Genomic DNA, 18,928 nt, shown 5'->3' on the forward strand with positions numbered 1-18,928 from the left:
ATGACAGATGCCCAGATAAACAGGAGAGGTTTGCAGGCGAAGCAAGTTTTGGGATGGAGCTGATTAGTAGATTTTTAATGGCTATTAGCTTGATAATCAGTAACCTGGCGTAGCTTCGAGGCAGACCAAACCCATGCATCAGTCTGCCCACGCCCATGCACATCAACACCTACTTGGCAGGTATAAAAGGGGACCCTGACAGTCTCCCAAGTCACAGTGCAGCGTCTCCAGCCTTCACTCGTCTCAGAACCTTCACTTTTCCTCGCTGGGCAAAGGCATCATGAGTTGTCAGATCTCGTGCAAATCTCGAAGAGGAGGAGGAGGAGGAGGAGGATTCCGGGGCTTCAGCAGTGGCTCAGCCGTGGTCTCCAGTAGGAGCCGGAGATCGGGCACTGGCTTCTCCTGCTTGAGCCGCCATGGCGGTGGTGGAGGGGGCTTGGGTGGAGGCGGCTTTGGCAGTCGGAGCCTTGTTGGTCTTGGAGGCACCAAGAGCATCTCCATTAGTGTGGCTGGAGGAGGTGGAGGCTTCGGCTCCGGTGGTGGATTTGGTGGCAGAGGAGGTGGCTTTGGAGGTGGCAGCGGCTTTGGTGGCGGCAGCGGCTTTGGAGGAGGTGGTTTCGGTGGAGGCGGCTTCGGTGGAGGCAGCTTCGGTGGAGGTGGCTTTGGCGGAGGCCGCTTTGGAGGTGGCGGTGGCTTTGGAGGCTTTGGGGGTCCTGGTGGCATGGGGCCTGGAGGATTCCCTGGTGGAGGCATCCACGAAGTCTCCATCAACCAGAGCCTCCTGCAGCCTCTCAACGTGAAAGTTGACCCAGAGATCCAGAACGTGAAGTCTCAGGAGCGGGAGCAGATCAAAACCCTCAACAACAAATTTGCCTCTTTCATCGACAAGGTGAGTCATGAGAAGCTGGCTCCTTCTGAAGCTCAGGATGTCCTACGTCCACTGCTACCTCACAAGCCAACAGTACAGATTTATTTCTTAGAGGAGTCACCGGTGTAGTCAAACTAGCCTGGCTTATTTCCCAAATGGGCAACGTGCTGGCTTCATGGGCTACGTCTTCTGAGATAGTCTGCAGTTAGGAATTATTGATGCCTTTGGCTTTATGGTTTCAGCCAAAATAAGCAATATTTATGGAAAATTCTGAAAATCATGGAAACACCGATATAAGCAAGTAAAATGGACGGAGAAGTTCAGGCCGCGTCGCAGCAGGTTTTGGAAGGAATTGGTAACACATCTTCTGAGATAGTCTTTCCTTCCCAAGAGGCTATTAGTCTATTGAATTCTGGGAAGCTGAGCCTGAAATATCTGCCTGGGGATGAATGAGATTCCTGCCTTTAAGAGAAACATTCTCAGTTTTGTGACCCATAAAGTGTTTATTGGTGTCATTTTTGAGCATTACATAGGGTTTTGTCCTATTTCAAGGGCAATTGAACTTGCCTAAGAAATTTATGAGGCTTGTAAAACTCAGACCGAGGAGCCCTGCCCTTCGGTGCTCTCACACTCAGCACCTTTAGGATCAATGCCAGTGGATGCCTATTTTTAGTTTGCCCAGGACATTAAGGGACTTTTGCCGGGAATTCAACTAGGATCGGAGAGGGAAATGGCCTGGAGTCTTTGGAGCGGCCCCACACAAAATAGTGGGCGGTTGGAGTAAAAAAAAGAGTTCTCTGCATGGAAAGCATGCAGATGTAACATTGGGAATGTAACATTGTGTAGAATCTTCCAAGTGTGGAGGCAGGGAGTTCAAGCTGGATCCCGCATCTGGCTTGTGAGCACAAAGCTGTGGAGACCTTTCTATGTCCCGAGGCAGGATCAGAACTGACTCTGGTGAGTGTGGCCTGCTGGTGGGAAGGGCGATCCAGACCTCATGTACTCCATTTCTGGTGACCCTGTAGGTGCGGTTCCTGGAGCAGCAGAACCAGGTACTGCGGACCAAATGGGAGCTGCTACAGCAAATGGACGTCAGCACACGTACCACCAACTTGGAGCCCATCTTTCAAATGTACATTGCCAAACTGAAGAAATATGTGGATACGCTCTCTGCAGAAAGAACATCACAAGATTCAGAACTGAACAACATGCAGGATCTTGTTGAGGATTTTAAGAAGAAGTAGGTGGCAAACACCAAATGGATATAAATATTGATCATAGCCATCCAGTCATTCTCCCAGGAGGCCATGCATCTCCTCACTGCGGTTGTGGTGATGATTCATCTGTTGATTATTTGTGAGGAAGACATTTAGGGCTTTAGCAATCATGGTTTTTTCACATGTTTGTGAGTTAATTTATAGAAAGGCATCCTTATTTGGGACATCATAGTTACAATTTAGATAGTTAAAAGAGTGCTGAATATTCTCAGAGAATGGGGAATTTGGGAGTGGATCCAGGAGGAAAAGGAAAAGAAAAAAGTAAACAAACTAGAACTAATCTAACAGCCGTGTCCTCGGGTCCCCACAGGTATGAGGATGAAATCAACAAGCGCACAGCTGCTGAGAATGATTTTGTGACACTTAAAAAGGTGAGCAAGAGAATGTCATGACAGGGTGGGAATGAGGGGGCTTTGGAAGCCCACTGGGTCCAAGCACACAGGCTGGGGAACAACTCTGAGTGAAAACAGCCATAACCAGGGAAAGTGGTGAAGTGCGTCCGTGGCCAGTTCTCTTGAAAACAAAAGTGTCCCTGCAGCTCAGGCTTCTGGAGCTACTGTGCAGATGTGCTAGAACATTTCTATCAATGACCTACTGAAAGCCTATATTGGGCCGTGCAAGATGAAAACACAAGAAAGTCCTTTAGTTTTCTTCTAAAGAGCTGAGGAAGGGATAGACTTCTCTTAGAATGCCTGCTTACAGATGTTGTTGGTTGTGCTGACAAAGTTGAGCTAGAAGGCAGACGTGTGGCTTCTCAGCCTAGATCCTGAAGAAGCTTTGGTATAAAATCCAGAGAAATTCAGGAGAGGTAGGGTCGACAGACAGGATGGGAGACTTGAGGACTGTTAAAAGCTACTGAGACCATTTTCCCCACAATGGGAACACACAGTGTCCCAAGCAAAGCAGGAGGGAGAGAGTGGTTGACTAAGCTTGTCCCACTAAGGCTCTGATGGCCTTGGGGAACTAGAGCAGTGAACAAGGGCATGGAGCCCCCAGTAGGGATGCATTGTGGACTCCAGACTAAATGAGGTCCTGTGGAGATGAGGCTCGCCGGAGAGCGGTCAACAGGAACTTGTTGGAAGAGAGGGTCAGAGAGAGAGAGAGAGAGAAAGAGGGGCCCACACACTGAGCAGTGCATGAGTTTCACCAGGAAACCCCTTACGTTTTCTGCAGGATGTGGACAATGTCTACATGATCAAGGTGGAGCTGCAGGCCAAGACGGATGTGCTGACTCAGGAACTCGAGTTCATTAAATTCCTTTATGATGCGGTAAGGAGGCTTCCCACACTTCTTTTCAAAGAAGTCCTTCCCAACTGGAGCAAAGGCGGGATGAGTGGGGTCTGTGGACCGGCTGACTTCAACCTGCCATCACTGCAGGCCATCAGGGGGTTTCTGTGGTGCAGGTCTTGGAAGAGATGAACTTTCTTCTCTGATGTCACAAGAAGGAAGGCTCAGGAAACACAGAGACAACTTCCCTCCCTCCAGTCCTCAAATGTCCAGCTCCCCTTAGGAAGAAACCTGTCCCATCCTCATCCCCATGTCTAATGTACTTCAGAGATCAAAATGCAGCAGGCCTTCCCTCCCTGCCCACGTGCACACCTATCTTCTGAAACAGGAAGTAAATTTTAAGACATTTGTCATCCACAGGCTTCTTTGTGGAGGCATCAAACTTAACAAAACTGCATAAATGATGAAGGCTATAAACTAGGAGGCTCAGAAATGCAGGCTCCTCTCCCATAATTCTCTGGACACCCTTGGCAGAAGCCTGGGATTGGTGGTTATTTTGTTTTAATCCCGCCCAGTGTATCCCACCCAGCTTAGTCTGAGAACCTGTATGTCCCCAACACCGGGGAAGGGAATGGCTGTGGGCAGGGAAGCCATGGCCAGACCTTCCTGTGTGTTGCAGGAGCTGTCCCAGATGCAGCAGAGTGTCACCGACACCAACGTCATCCTGTCCATGGACAACAACCGTAGCCTGGACCTGGACAGCATCATCTCCGAGGTCCGTGCCCAGTACGAGGAGATCGCCCAGAGGAGCAAGGCGGAGGCTGAGGAGCTGTACCACAGCAAGGCAAGTACAAGGAGAGCACAGAGAGCCTAAGTTCTGTGTAACAAGCTGGGCTTCAGCCCGGCCGGAAGGTGTCCAGTGAGATCACTGGTGATTTTGTCTAATGGAAGTTGGGTGTCGTTCCCAAGCAAGTGTCCATAGTGCCATAACTGCCCTCAACTGACAATGGCACCAAGTCCTTTAGGGGATGTGAGATGGTCCACCACCTCCCTCGAATGCAGCGTGGTTGATCCAGCCTGCATCAGACCTACCTTGGCTCAGGCCAACCTTCCTTCAAGCCACCACTGCCCTCTTTCCATACAGTATGAGGAGCTCCAGGTTACTGCAGGGAAACACGGAGACAGCCTGAAGGAGGTCAAGATGGAGATCAGCGAGCTGAACCGCATGATCCAGAGGCTGCAAGGGGAGATCGCCCAAGTGAAGAAGCAGGTGGGCATGGCCCCGAGGGCTGTGTGGCTCCAGGGGTCGAGTGAGGCTCCGGTGGGTGGGAGGTCGTGTGTGGGTGTGTGTGTGTGAGAGAGAGAGAGGAGACACTGAGGAATTTGAATTTAGCATATGTTGATCTCAAACACCTGGAGTGTAACATAATTTAAGGTTTCTAACAATTTTTACGGTGGTCTAAGAGACATTCCTAAGTAAGGATTAGTGCAGGGAAAGAATTGTGCTCGCTTTTGGATTGCCTCTGCGAGCGGAAGGGAGTGAAAACAAATAAGGCAAGGGGTCATCTGGCCAGTGGGGGGTGGGAGTTGCAGGCAGAGCCTGCCCTCCGTGCTCGGCACTGGCCAGTGGTGGGGTGGCGAGGCGGTGGGGCAGTGGCCTCGGCAGGGAGCTGGCCAGGGGATGGATGGTAGCTTGGGAGAGATAATGTGGGGCAGAGAGGGGACCCCAGAGGCAGCAGGAGTTCTGTGAAGCTGTGCACATCGGTTGGTTCACATTCATTTGTGACTATAGACTGGGACAAGGCCTCTGGCCCTGTGCTGTGAGGTAAGGGTCGTTATGGGGAACGCATCAGGGTCCAGTCAGAGGCCATGGAAGGCGATGCCCCAGAGATGGCAGCAAGTCTGAGGTCCTGGTTTGAGACTTGCATTAACTCCAGGGGGGACCCAACACTTCCAGGGCTTTGAGTCTGGCTTCTCACACCCTAAACACATCTGCTCCCCGCCCCCTCTGCCAGGCAGACTCCCCTCTCCAGACTAACAGACACCTTTTCTCTTTCTCTCCCAGTGTAAGAGTGTGCAAGAAGCCATTGCAGATGCAGAGCAGAAGGGAGAGCACGCCCTCAAAGATGCACAGAGCAAACTCTCTGACCTGGAAGACGCCCTGCAACAAGCCAAGGAGGACCTGGCCCGGCTCCTGAAGGATTACCAGGAGCTGATGAACGTGAAGCTGGCCCTGGACGTGGAGATCGCCACCTACCGCAAGCTGCTGGAGGGCGAGGAGTGCAGGTGAGGGGCACTGAGAAAGTAGAACAGTCACATGATTCACTCTCCCCTCTCTCCTAGAACCAGGGTGGAGAAAAAGGCAGGGAAAGCAGGGGGTGGTGGGGTGGTGGGGGAGTTGGAGCAGGGCTGCTGAGAGCTGAAGCCACTGTGCTCCCCAAGCAGCTGATCAGGACCCAGAGCATTAATGTACAGTTGTAGCTTTATCAATAGGGAATGACTAACAAGTCAGATTAAATGAAATCAAATTAAGTTAAAGTCAATCAAATTAGATTAAAGAATAAATTAATCTGGGTCTTTTCTGAAAGAGAAAATAAAATGCAGTGAAATCACATTAGTCTTAGAGAGTATGAAACATTGGTTTATGGATCTGCAGGGTGCACGGCCTCTTCTGCCTCCACCTTGTGACCCAGAACAGGGGGATCACGTGCTGGAACATGCTGACTGGCTGAGGCATGACTGGCCCCCCGCCCCCCACCCCGGGGCAGCAGGTGCCAGACCCGCTCTTTGCAGATTTCTGGAGGGACAAACTGAGCCCTTTGCTAACTCGCCAAAGGGAACTTTTCCTTCCTCTGTTTGAAGACAGCTGTCTGAGCCCTCTGTCAGTATCAAAGGCATCCCCAGTGATTTCATCTGGCTGAAGCACCTAGAAAGGGACAAGCTGCCCCAGGCCACCAGCAAGTCAGTGTGACGGGGAAGGAGTCACTTTGCTCTGTACCTGTCTTTGAGGCCGTGCTTGCAAGAAGTGGGACAGATTTCAGATGAAGCAGAGGAGGGCGAGGCAGGAGGGGAGCAGAGGGAGGCCGTACAGAGTTACAGTTCTTTCAGAATTGAATGTTCACAGTGCAACCTCATTCCAAAATTTCTAGAGTGGTTTGGATTCTGAATAGCAAACTCCCTCAAATGGATTTAAATAGAAACATGGGTTGCAAATCAGAAGAGAATTTGCTTTCTTCAAAAAAAATTTTTTAAATGTTTATTTATTTTTGAGAGAGAGAGTAAGAATAAGAGAGAGTGAGGGAGGGGCAGAGAGAGACACACACAGCATCCGAAGCAGGCTCCAGGCTCTGAGCCGTCAGCACAGAGCCCAACACAGGGCTTGAACTCACGAGCCGTGAGATCATGACCTGAGCCGAGGTCGGACTCTTATCAGACTGAGCCACCCAGGCGCCCTGGGAATTTGCTTTCTGATCATTTTTATCAGAGCAAAAAAATTGAGATGAATTATGCTGTGTGGAAATGTGGGGCCTCACATCTCCGTGATCCGGCAGCACAGAAGAGGGCGGGCCCTGGACGCCCTGGTGGCTGACCGTCGGGGTGCACGTCTGCAGGTGGGGGCTGTAGAACAACACATCTACAGGCCCCTAGGGCTCCGCCATGAGCTACTTTTTCTCTTCCTCACAGGATGTCCGGAGACCTCAGTAGCAACGTGACTGTGTGTAAGTAGTGGAGATGTTCCTGCCCCGTGGGTGGTGTCGGTGGGGAGGATGTCGGGGCACTCAGGATCTCCACGGGGCTATCGTCTCTCCCTGCAGCTGTGACAAGCAGCACCGTGTCTTCAAGCATGACATCCAGGGGTGGCTTTGGCTCTGGAGGTAGAGGATCCGGTTCTGGAGGAGGAGGATACAGCTCTGGAAGTGGCAGTTACAGCTCTGGGGGCAGAGGATCAAGCTCCAGAGGGGGCAGTGGAGGGGGCTATGGCTCTGGAGGGGGCTCCAGAGGGGGCAGTGGAGGGGGCTATGGCTCCGGAGGGGGCTCCAGAGGGGGTAGTGGAGGGGGCTATGGCTCCGGAGGGGGCTCCAGAGGGGGCTCTGGCTCTGGGGGGAGCTCCAGAGGGGGCAGTGGAGGGGACTATGGCTCTGGGGGGCGCTCCAGAGGGGGCTCCAGCTCTGAAAAGGGTGGATCTGGCTCAGGTGAAGGTTACGGTTCTAGCGTGACCTTCTCTTTCAGATAAGGATGGAGATCCCCTCTTGATTCTGCTGCTTTAGAATGCAGAAGCTTGCCTCTATATGTCCCACTGGCAGCAAGTCAAACCTTGTCCTCCACCCCTGGTGGCATTTTGGGGGAAAGGGATGCCCACTTACAGTTTTTGAAATATCTTCTCTCCCAACCAGTTTGTTGGAGCCCGTGCCACGGTCTGTCCCCTAGGGAAGACTCTGCATTGCCCAGGCTTGTACTTTCCAGCCACGCCCCCTTTCCCGGCCCCTCCTTGCATTGGCCCATTCCGTGGTCCACCTCCTGGGGACTACTCTGTCGAGGGCCCCATCTCAAAGCCTTTCTGTCTTTCTCCTGGCCCCGCCCCCAGGGGAAGCATATTTCTGTGTATATAGCCAGTCTTGTTGGCTCTGCATTGAATGTTCTGTGGTCTTGGTGTCTGCACAATAAACTTCACCTGCAATTTATAACATGTGATGTGTGTTTAATGCTGAGCCTTGGCAGAAATGGGTAGCCAGGAGCTATTACTCACCGCTGTCTAATTTAAGACACCAGAAAATGGAGAGATTGGGAAATGATAAAAGAGAGGCTTTCTGGAGTAGGGACATGTTGCCCTGAGGCAGTGTGGCTGGGAGAAGCCAAGGGTGGTTTTTTGGTTTTTGTTGTTGTTGTTTTTTCTGGAAGTCTTTGAAGAACAGAGACTAGAGGGGCTGGCCCTGGAGCCAGGGGGTGGCTGTGAGGTTCTTAGAAAAGAATTTGCCAGATCTGGGGACTGGGTTAGTGCTAGGAAGGTGACAGGGGGATTTGTGGAAAATTCTCTTTCCCAGAAAAAGCCACTCTTCTTAAGGAGCATTTTCCCACAGATGTTCCCCCTCTTCCCCCCAACCTCCCTTCTGACAAGAGCTCCGAGCTGAGGTCCTTTCTCCTCGGGGCAAAGTAACTGACCTCCACCCTGAGTTCCATCCAGTCTGTGCAGCTCTGAACTGAAGGCAGAATTAGTATTTCCTTAGCTCAACCTAGGTCACCAGGCGCTCTACATACCCAGTACCCAGCCCTAAGTCCCCAGCAGGAGTTCTCAACAAAGGCTGAAGGAGAGGATCTGGGGAAGTCTCTGGAGTGCTATAAAGTGATCTCCAGAACAAAAAAATGCCATTTTTCACAGAACATTTCTCCACTACCGTCAGAGAAGTTCTCTAACACATTCAGCAGATAATGGGTCCTTTTCTTCCTCCCCAGGCAACAGCCCTCTGGGATCCCCTTGCCCTGGACACCCCAGTCAGGGCAGCCTTCTCCTGTGGTAGTGAAGAGGATTTCAGCCTCTTCCCCACAAAGGCTTTGTCATCTGACTAGAGCTTCCTGGGAACTCAGGAAGGGCTGGGCTTTTGGGGTTGGTATTAGACTAGCCAGGGCGGCCAAAGTGGGCATTGGTGGATTTGACTGGATCAGGTTGGGATATGTGTGTGGGTAATTCAGATGTAGCAGATGTGGCTTAAAATAACTCAGATAAAAACAAAATCCTGGGGGAATTCTTTTCTCTTTCATTTAACGTTAGCTCCAAAACGTTTCATTTAACATTTAAGGTTAGCTCCAAGGCCTTGGTGAGGCTTAAGTTGAGTTTGTGAGACTCTTCCGCATCCCTAGAGGCTGTTGAGATGGCTTTGAGCATCGTAGCGGAGGCATTCATAGAGAATAGATGGCTTTTCCTGATCCCAGACCAGCTGGTCCCAGGTTTGACGGTTCAAGACTGGAAGAGTTCTGAAGGCTGATGGGGGCAAGGTGATAATACGTGAGGATGACCAGTCAGGGCTGATGTGCTGCTTGGAGAAGGACTGTGAGAGCTCCCCTGGGAGTGGTGTGTGTGGAGGTGGGCGTGCCTGCCAGGAAGGAGCAATGTGAGGGGCGTGGCTGTTTTAGGGTGTATTTACTATGCAGACATGAACATGGCCCCAGACAGCATCTAGTGTCCCATGCATTTAGGGCTGGAAAGGAGCTTTAACATCCGTGATTCTGCACTCTCAATTTAGATAAGGAAACAGATTAAGTCCAGAGCGGGCATAGAGGCTTGGCCTCTGCTTCCCAGTTCATGTACTGTCTAAAGACTTGGGGAATGGTGAGCTGTTCTGATAACTTTCAGAGGGGAAAGGAGAGGAGGCAGGTAAGGTGGCAGCTTTTATTCCCAACTACCTTAATTGCTCAGATTACTGGTGCTCTGGGTTTCCGACCCTTCCTATGGTTCCCTCTCCTCACTTCTACTCTACCTGAGATGCAGCCCTTCTTTTCAGATCCGCTCAGACACAGGTGACTTTCGTTTGGACTCCAACAGCAAAATGAGCCATATAGATGAGCTCAGAGGGACACAGGTCTGAAGCCTGAAAGAAGTCTGGCTCTAAGCAGGTAATGGAATGAGGGATCAACTTTGGGGGACAGATTCTCTTTTCCTCCTAAGTGTCACAGGAAGAGAGAATCTAGGAGAGTCTAGTGTCTAGGAGGGTCTAGAATCTGGGTCACACCCCTCCTACCAGGGCCTCTGACCGCCTTCCATCAGGTCTGGTAGCTAACTTGTCAGGTTCTGGGCTTCAAAACGGAGATGGGCACTGGCAGAGGGTTTTATGAGCTCTATTTCCATAGGGAACTGGGCTAAATATTTACATCCTGATGATGTGGCAGAAAATTTAGGACACCCTACCTCCTGTGGTTCCCTCCCTTTCTCTACCCATGAGTCCTCATATCAATTTAGGTGAACCTCTTTCCTTGTTTTGCCCCTTTGCCGCACTCTTTCTTTCCTGTCCACTCAAACAACAGTCCTTGGACAGCTCACCTGTTCCAGAAAGCTCGCTTGAGTGGGACACTGATGCTCCTACTTGCTCTGAGGAGGGAAGGCCTGTTACCAAGAGTTGGGAGACTTAAATGCTGATCTTCACCTTGGGGGAATTGCTATGCAATATTGGATTAGTCGTTTCTCCTTCCAAGGAGATAAAATGAGACGATCTCTGCCTGTCTCTCTAGCTCAGGAGAAAAGAGTCACATCTGTGCTGTTGAGCTGGCCTCCCTCCCACTAGGCAGGGAGGTGTCAAGACTGGAGCTTGGAAGGAAGAGGTCTATTATACTCCCAGGTCTCAGAGGCGGAGTCACTGCAGGCCACATAGGGTCACAGGGGAAATCACCGGTGTCAGTCAGGAGGCAGAAAGGAATGAAGGGAAAGTCAAGGCCATGGGATCGCAGTTTCCATGTGGAAGGCAAGGCAGGGCAGATTAAACAGTTTAGGACTTGCTAGTTTGAAGGACTCCTGTGGGCTTTGGGGCATCATGGTGGTCTCTCTCTCCCTGGTATCTGGCCCTGGGATGATTTAGGGCAAGGAAATGTTGGCTCAGGGATGTGAGAGTTTGATAAGGTAGAAGGTATGGACTCAGGACTGGTTGGTTTGCATATGAAAGACTTGCTCTGGGCCAAGCCCAGGAAAACAGGCTCTCAGCCTGCAGATGTTGAAACATAATAAAACACATGATTAATATATTTTCTTCAATTTTCCTCAGCAATGATTTGTGGTTTTCAGGGTATGGGTCTTACACATATTTTGTTACATTTATCCCCAAGGATTTCATGTTTTGATGCTATTGCAGATGACATTTAAACTTCTATATTTATTATTTGTTGCTTGTATACAGATATACAATAAAAAATACATTGACCCTGACTTTGCTAAATTCATATATTAGTTCTAGTGGCTTTTTGTAGATTCCTTAAGATTTTAGATAACACATAACACAGTTATGTTGTCTATGAATAAAGATGATTTTGTCTCCTTTTTTTCAGGTAGTTTGGTATTGTTTCTTTATCTTGCTTCATTGCAATGGCTAGAACCTTCAGTACAACAGTTTAATGTTGAATAGAATAGCAAAGCACACATTTTTACCTTGTGCCCAATCTTATAGGGAAGCATTTATTTGTTCCCATTATCTATAATATTAAATGTAGGGTTTTTTTTTTAATCTTGAATGAGAGTTGAATTTTGCTAAGTACTTTTTGAAATTTTTCAAATGATCATATAATTTTTCCTCTTCTTTCTTTTTTTTTTAATTTTTTTTTTTATGTTTTATTTATTTCTAGGAGAGAGAGAGAGAGACAGTGTGAGCAGGGGAGGGTCAGAGAGAGAGGGAGTCACAGACTGAAACAGGCTCCAGGCTCTGAGCTGGCAGTCAGCACAGAGCCCGACGCGGGGCTCGAACCCGAACCGCGAGATCATGACCTGAGCGAAAGTCGGACGCTTAACCGACTAAGCCACCCAGGCGCCCCTTTCCTCTTCTTTCTTAATATGGTGAATTACACTGATTGATTTTCAGATGTTAAACCAATCTTGTGTTCCTGGAATTAACTCCCCTTGATTATGCTGTATTCACCTTTTTAAAGTACAGGATCAGTTTGCTATTTTGCTGAGTATTTTTGCATCCGTGTGGAGGAAGGGGTGTGATTTTCACAGTGTGCTCTAAGGACTAGCAGTCACCCTGCCATAGGAGAGAGTGAAAGGGAGTGAAGAGTGAGGTTAACTTTCATTCTGTACTTTATACTTTGTCCTATTGTTCGAGTGTTTGCTCAAAGCATACATTTCTTTCATAATTAAAAAAAAAGCTAAGAAGATCTATTTTTTCTCCTAAATATCCATTGTAGTAGAACATGAGGAACATGCAGGATTCTGTGCAGGGTCTGAAGGGAGATGAAGCCAGTAGCCCCAGGGAAAGGGCTGGACCAGAGATGGGATTTCAACCTGGGAGGTCCAGAGGATGGTGCTTTAAGGTGCATAGGGAGAGGCTGGGAGCAGAAGAGAGTTTGGGTACCCATTGTAGCTGGCTCTTTGACTATTTTGACCGGAAACTTCCTGAGGTCTGGGAGGACACTTTTCTTCAGCTCATGACCTTCCACAGAGATTGATCCAGGGTTAAATGGACTTGGGGTGCTCCAGAAGAGTTTTAAGAAAATGACTCTCCAAATAAAGATGACTTCCGTTAGAATCCCAACCTTGCCAATGAAGGAAGAGGATAAAACAGAAGGGGTTGCGCAATCATGTTCTGCCTCTGCCTGGAAGCCCAGTCCCTCCACTGTAGAACCCCTCTTTCCCAGTTCTCACATCCAGTGGGCCTGGGCTGGGCTGGTGGTCTAAGTGCACCATCTCCTAGTAGGGCTCCCAACCCTCGCCTCCTCAGGTTTTATGGGTTCAACATCTGAATCATTCAATATGTATGTGTTGAGTTCTGGAATCAGGCAGCCTTGGTCAAATCTTGCCCCTGCCTCTTAAATAGTTGTATTATTTGGCAAAACCCTTAACCTTTTGAACCTTAGTTTCTACTTATAAAAATTGAAGATAATGGTAATAACTACCATAGAGTGCTGCTGTGAAGATTAGATGAAATTACCTTTGTAAAGTGTTTACCACTCTCTGTGCCGGGAGCCTACGGCCTCTCTGGATGGTGGTCACGGCGGGGGGGGGGGGGGGGGGGGGGGGGGGGGGGGGGGGGGGGGGGGGGGGGGATGGCGGTGTTTGCGCAGCTACTGCCATGAGAGATGAGGACTGGTGTCTCCTTCTGCTACTGCTGGCTCATGTTGGAGGTGAGCCTGCTGGTGTTGACTAGGCCTCACAACATTCCATGTAAGACCCATGTTCTGAGCCCGGATGCCTCGTGGGGAAAGGCATATTCCTGCCTTTATGGGGGAGATTTTGGATAGAGGCTCTATGGATCATTGTCGGGGGGGCTCTTTCTATGGGCCTTGCAGATCCAAGACTAAGATAATAAAGGAGGCTAAGAAAACAAGAGTTACAATTGAGTCTGGTCCCATGTCAGAAGAGCCTGGTTTGTGGTTGGGGTACAGATGGGGGCAGAACATAACTTACTGGCTGGTGAGTGTGGCGGTCCCTTCCTCAGGGCGTGAGTTCCGCGAACATCCTCCCTTACGCTGGCGGCTGGGATGGGGATGGATGGGAGTGGTTAAAACATAAACCCGGATGCGAAGACTGATACATGTTGAGCCCCCATGGTAGTTTCCACAAGCGGATCAGTTCGGAAGTGTTCGTCCTCTTGAGAGCGGGATGGGGTGGTTCCTAGCTTGTCTATGTGCAACTTGACCTGTGTGTTGTCCTGTTTTTCACTAAGAGCATTCGGTTATTTCCTTGGTCATAAATTCACTATGATTGGGATAATTCCTTTCTCTGACCTCATATTGTTGTTGAACCTTTAAATAAAGACACCAAAACCAACAGGACAGAGATGCCTGCCTGGTGATCAGAAAGAATCTCAGGGCTCTCACTCTCTCTCTCGCCGACACCGTCCATCCTTCAGGGACACTTGGATCTGCCGGAGCCAGCCTCCGGCACCTCTGGAGCACAATAATCAGGCAGCAAGTGTTAGGGGTGCTGCTACTATTATTGGTGTTGGAGAAAGACATGGGCTTAACATTTATCTTTAAAAAAATTTTTTTTAGAAAATGTTTATTCATTTTCGAGAGATAGGGACAGAGTGAGAGCGGGGGGGGCGGGTGGGGGGGGGCAGAGAGAGTGTGAGACACAGAATCTGAAGCTGGATCTAAGTTCTAAGCTGTCAGCACAAAGCCCAACATGGGGCTTGAACTCATGGGCTGTGAGATCATGACTTGAGCTGAAGTCGGATGCTCAACTGACAGAGCCACCCAGGTGCCCCATCCATTTTCTTGAATGGTTTATGTAACACCTTAGTTAACTAGGAAACACCTTAGTTAACTAGGAAGGACAAATGTCATTATCACCCCATTTGGCAAGTGACAAAACTGAAGCCAAAAAGCCGACACACATGAAACTGGGAAATAATGGGGGTGGAATGAAGAACCAAAGGTATAGACCTTACATCCCACGTCGCTTCCATTATACATCACTCTGTTTTCCTCCTTTGCCTGGATCTCCTCCCAGTGATCAGATTAGGGTTGTTTGTTCGATGGGCGGGGCCTGGCTGAGCAGAGAAGGTACAGGATTAGAGGGTGGGGGAGACATTTCAGCTTTTCAGTCTGGGTCTGGCGAGGAAGCCCAACTGGGAGAGATCCCTGAGCCCTGCCCATGCACGTGTGAATGCTCACGTGTGCCAGGTGACTGCTGTCACGCCTGCAGATTCAGGGGGAAGAGGGGAATTAAGGGCCTGAGATGGGGCCGCTGGTCAGCGTGGTAGCCTGCATTTTCCTGGCCTGGGGGACAGGTAGTGAGAGGAGCCTGAGTCCAGAAGATGCCCTTGGGAGGCTGCCCTCAAAATTACCATTGACCAAAGGAAGAGACCAGTGTTCTTGGCCTGCCTGAGCATTTGCTAAAGGAAGGGTTGTTTCATTTCCCTGAAGAGGGCTTCGGAGCACCACAGGACTTGATACTCTGTATTATAAAAATAACACCTGCTCATTATTTCAAACTTGGAAATATAAAAGGTGAAAAAATTTTAAATCAGCTGTTACGTGAAATAACCATTGTTGAGACTTTATATATATATTCATATATATATGAATGATATTTTGCACATATTTTTCTTTTTTTTTTAAATGTTTTATTTATTTCTAGGAGAGAGAGAGAGAGACAGCGTGAGAAGGGGAGGGTCAGAGAGAGAGGGAGTCACAGACTGAAACAGGCTCCAGGCTCTGAGCTGGCAGTCAGCACAGAGCCCGAAGCGGGGCTCGAACCCAAAAACCGCGAGATCATGACCTAAGCGAAAGTCAGACGCTTAACCGACTAAGCCACCCAGGCGCCCCTGAACATATTTTTCTAAGATATTTAGCTTTAAGGGTGCTGGGTGGTTCAGTTGGTTAAGCGTCTGACTTAGGCTCAGGTCGTGATCTCACGGTTCGTGGGTTCAAGTCTTGTGGAGGGCTCTGTGCTGACGGCTCAGAGCCTGGGGCCTGCTTTGGATTTTGCGTCTCTCTCTCTGTCTCTCCTCCACTCACACACACTCTCTCTCAAATATAAGTGAAGAAACATTAAAAAAACAAAGTGTTTAGCTTTAGTTAGTTTTAAAAAACAAATAGCTACATTCAGACTATCTCCAATCTTTTTCCAGGTCTTCTTTTTTGTGCCTGAGACTTCCTGGTCAAACTGATTATTCAATTTTGATCGTTCCTTTTCTCAATTAACAATAAAACAGAAAAAAAATTTGTTTGCATAAAACTTGGAACTATCATTTAAATTATCTATATAATATTCCATTTATGGATGCAGCTTGTATAACTACTTTCTACTCTGCTTTGGACCTCTGTTTTGGGAACACACACACACATTTAGCAAGGAAGGTGGCAAAGCAGAAACAATTCCTACCACTATAAAAAACTCCATTGAATAGGTCTCTCTGAATCACTATTCTTTCCAGATCAGTTTCTAATTCAGTGTCACTGTCTAAAGCCCCGAGAAGATATACCTTGAGTTTCAATACCGCTGAGGTAGAAACTAAAAAGGTTGAAACACAATGATCTAAGAAAACACCTTATCTGAGAGCTTTTTGGATGTAATCACATACATCTTGTATTGCCTAGGTCAGCAGATAGTTGATAGATAAATAATAAGAAACCCCTGCTAACTAAGCGTTAATTATTTGATGTACTGTTCCTAAGCAGAGGGTATTGGGTTTTTTCTTGTCACTTTTAGCTTCAGGGAAACCATATCAAAGAAGTTATCCTTTGCCAGCTGGCAACTCGGGGAGATATATGAGGGGACCCTTCTGTACCCTAGCAGAGAAACATTGAGGCAGCCTCTTCCCACCTCTTCAGTGTCACTCATGCCTCTTATGTCACCATGAGCAGCCAGGTCTATGCCTTGAAGTGTCAGAGCAGGAGATTTGGCAGGGCCTTCATCATCCTGCCAAGATCGTGTTAGAGAGGGACAGAGAGCTCACTGCCCATCTATAAGAGTGGTGGCTGTTGCCAAGTCCATGCCAGTCTACAAGGTTACAGTAGCCAGAATCTCGTTAGCTTTGGTGGGAGCAAGAGCATCTCCATCAGTATAGCTGGGGTCTGGGCCACGGCCGCAGTCTGGGGAGCTATAGGGATGGGTGTCATGGGGTGGGCAGCCTCAGCAGGGTTGGCTTTGGCTTTGGTGGGGGTTTTGAGGGGCTGGGGTTTGGATGTACAACAGTCTGCTCTGGGGGCCAGACAACCAGCCCTGTATAGCTCCAGGGATCTACAGAAAGATCTTCCCAGGATGGAAATGGGCTAGTGACTACCATATTGGACAGTGCTCGTCTAAATTATCTGAGGTCCGTAGCCCAGTTTCTGTCTTTTATAATTGGTCCTGGTGGAAGGTGCTCACTTTATTTTTCATGTTCTCCAAGCTTCCTTAAGAAATCAGATCTGACCCTCAGCTACTAGTCACCACCCCTTCAAACTAGGGCCTTGCGTGTCACCCTGAAATAAAGCCGATCCATTCTGCATGTATAATGAATCAGAACAGGCTGACTGGTTCAGTCTTTAAAAAGTCAAAATAGTCGATAGGTATCTTCTAAATGGATACATTGACTTTGGCAAGTGGTTTCTTCCCTATAAGTTGCCACGTGATTCTGGGTCTTGGATTTTCTTTCTTGGCAGACTGGCATTTCCACTTTCAAAGCTAGTGAGTGGAGACCACAAAAATCGGGTGTTGTCCAATGAATGGGTTCTTGGAAAAGGAGCATGGGGCCAATGTGATTTGACGAGGTGTTTTTCAAATTCTGTTGGCTAGGCTGTGAGTGGTGAACTACATTCATAGCCCAGAGGAATCCTGACCTTCAGATCTCATCTATATACTAGACTTTATATACTAACTGCACCAAACAGTGTGCTCTTGGAGCAACCTTGGATTGAGATTTACTCTGAGTAGCCCTGGGGAAGACGAGGCCGGCAGGAAGGTTGAATCCTGAGTTTGTGCTGATGGGATGCTCAGGATTGTCTGGGAAGAATGCTGTAGTTCTGTCCGGCCCCACTCTTCTCAGGGTGCTCTTTCTTAGGGAGGAGCAACTATGGATTAGCACCACTTTGCAGACTGGAAGCTGGGGAAACATAAGAAGAAGCCAGTAAGAAGTGAAGTAGAACTGGTGAATGCGCCCAGAGCTCTGGATTTAGGGCTGTCTTACCAGTGTAGATGGTGCACTAAGGAGCTATGTTCTTTCCTGATGTTGATAACACTGTGTCATGTAATTGAAATTTGCAAAGAAGGTGAAACTTAAGTCTCTTTCTCTCTTATACACATGCACACACACACAAAAGGAAAATATATGAGGTGATGGATGTGTTCATTAACTCAATTGTGGGAAATCCTTTCACAATGTATACGTAAATCAAATCAATCAATGTATACTTTAAATACATTACCATTTATTATATCTCAAATATACCTCTATAAAGTTGAAAAAAAGGTGGGAAGTTTTATGGGGCTCCTGCTTGATTGAAGCACTGGCTTGGAAAATATTAAACTAGACTATGTTCTTCCTTCATTTCCTGATAAAGGCTGCTGGGCCGAGAGGTAGGGGCAGAAATTGAAGGATGAATAGGGGAGGGGGTTTGCTGTAGGGAGAGACTGTCTCGTGAGCTTTACCAAGAAGGTGCTCAAATTCAAGGTACTGATTATCAATGAAATTTTTCTCTTTTGCTACTAATTGTGGCTGTCACTTGCAATGTCAGGAATACAGAGAGAAGCATGGGAAAAAGGAAATATTTTGTCTACATCAAGTAACTGTGGCTATTTGGTAGAAGAATATTCCCGAGATGAGTTATTTTGCTGGCTCATTGAGGAGTCTCTTCCTGACATCTCTTCCCAAATGGTGCAGCCCAGTGGTTCTCAAACTTTGGTGCAAATAAGAATCAACTAGGGAACTTGGTAAACATTCAAAGGCTCAGTCCCTAGTGTACATCAGGAAACCTGGGCCTCTGTATAAACATACCTGAAATCTCTACAAATAATGGGGCGAACTAACCTAGCATAGCATGTTGGGATTAAAGTCACTTGTCACTCTCACCAAGCCCAAGCCACTGTGGCTGTCCTGTGGGGCTGAGCCCTTGGACTTCCTCTTTTCAGGTGCAGCTCCTTGAGCAGTGAAGCCAGATGCTGGAGACCAGGTGGGTGCTGCTGTGAGCCTGGACCCCAACTTTGAGGGCTAAGTCAAGATGGACAAGTTCACAGCAGAGAAGATGAGGCAGGAAGCAGAGCTGAAGGTCACCCAGGGTTCCATGGAAGAATATGAGAAGTGAGTGGTGGGGCGCCTGGGTGGCTTAGTCGGTTAGGCGTCCGACTTTCGCTTAGGTCATGATCTCGCGGTTCATGGGTTCGAGCCCCGCGTCGGGCTCTGTGCTGACTGCCAGCTCAGAGCCTGGAGCCTGTTTC

At 48.6% G+C, this 18,928-nt stretch overlaps 1 protein-coding gene across 1 annotated transcript; it reads left to right on the forward strand.

Moving 5' to 3' along the window:
* The first annotated feature begins 280 nt into the window (after positions 1-280).
* Positions 281-7,606, forward strand: KRT2 (keratin 2). Its single transcript, XM_039255069.1, has 9 exons — positions 281-889; positions 1,894-2,108; positions 2,456-2,516; positions 3,319-3,414; positions 4,052-4,216; positions 4,517-4,642; positions 5,438-5,658; positions 7,057-7,091; positions 7,188-7,606. The coding sequence occupies exons 1-9, from the start codon at positions 281-283 to the stop codon at positions 7,604-7,606; spliced, it is 1,947 nt and encodes a 648-aa protein (XP_039111000.1).
* Positions 7,607-18,928: the final 11,322 nt, after the last annotated feature.

Source organism: Hyaena hyaena, unplaced genomic scaffold, assembly GCF_003009895.1.
Source record: "Hyaena hyaena isolate Hyena2069 unplaced genomic scaffold, ASM300989v1 scaffold_510, whole genome shotgun sequence".
NCBI classification, from domain to species: Eukaryota; Metazoa; Chordata; class Mammalia; order Carnivora; family Hyaenidae; genus Hyaena; species Hyaena hyaena.

Coding starts and splice junctions, on each gene's coding strand:
- KRT2 (XM_039255069.1), top strand. CDS start 281: ATGAGTTGTCAGATCTCGTGCAAATCTCGAAGAGGAGGAGGAGGAGGA. Junction 2,109..2,455: donor GTTGAGGATTTTAAGAAGAA/GTAGGTGGCAAA, acceptor GGGTCCCCACAG/GTATGAGGATGAAATCAACA. Junction 5,659..7,056: donor CTGGAGGGCGAGGAGTGCAG/GTGAGGGGCACT, acceptor TCTTCCTCACAG/GATGTCCGGAGACCTCAGTA.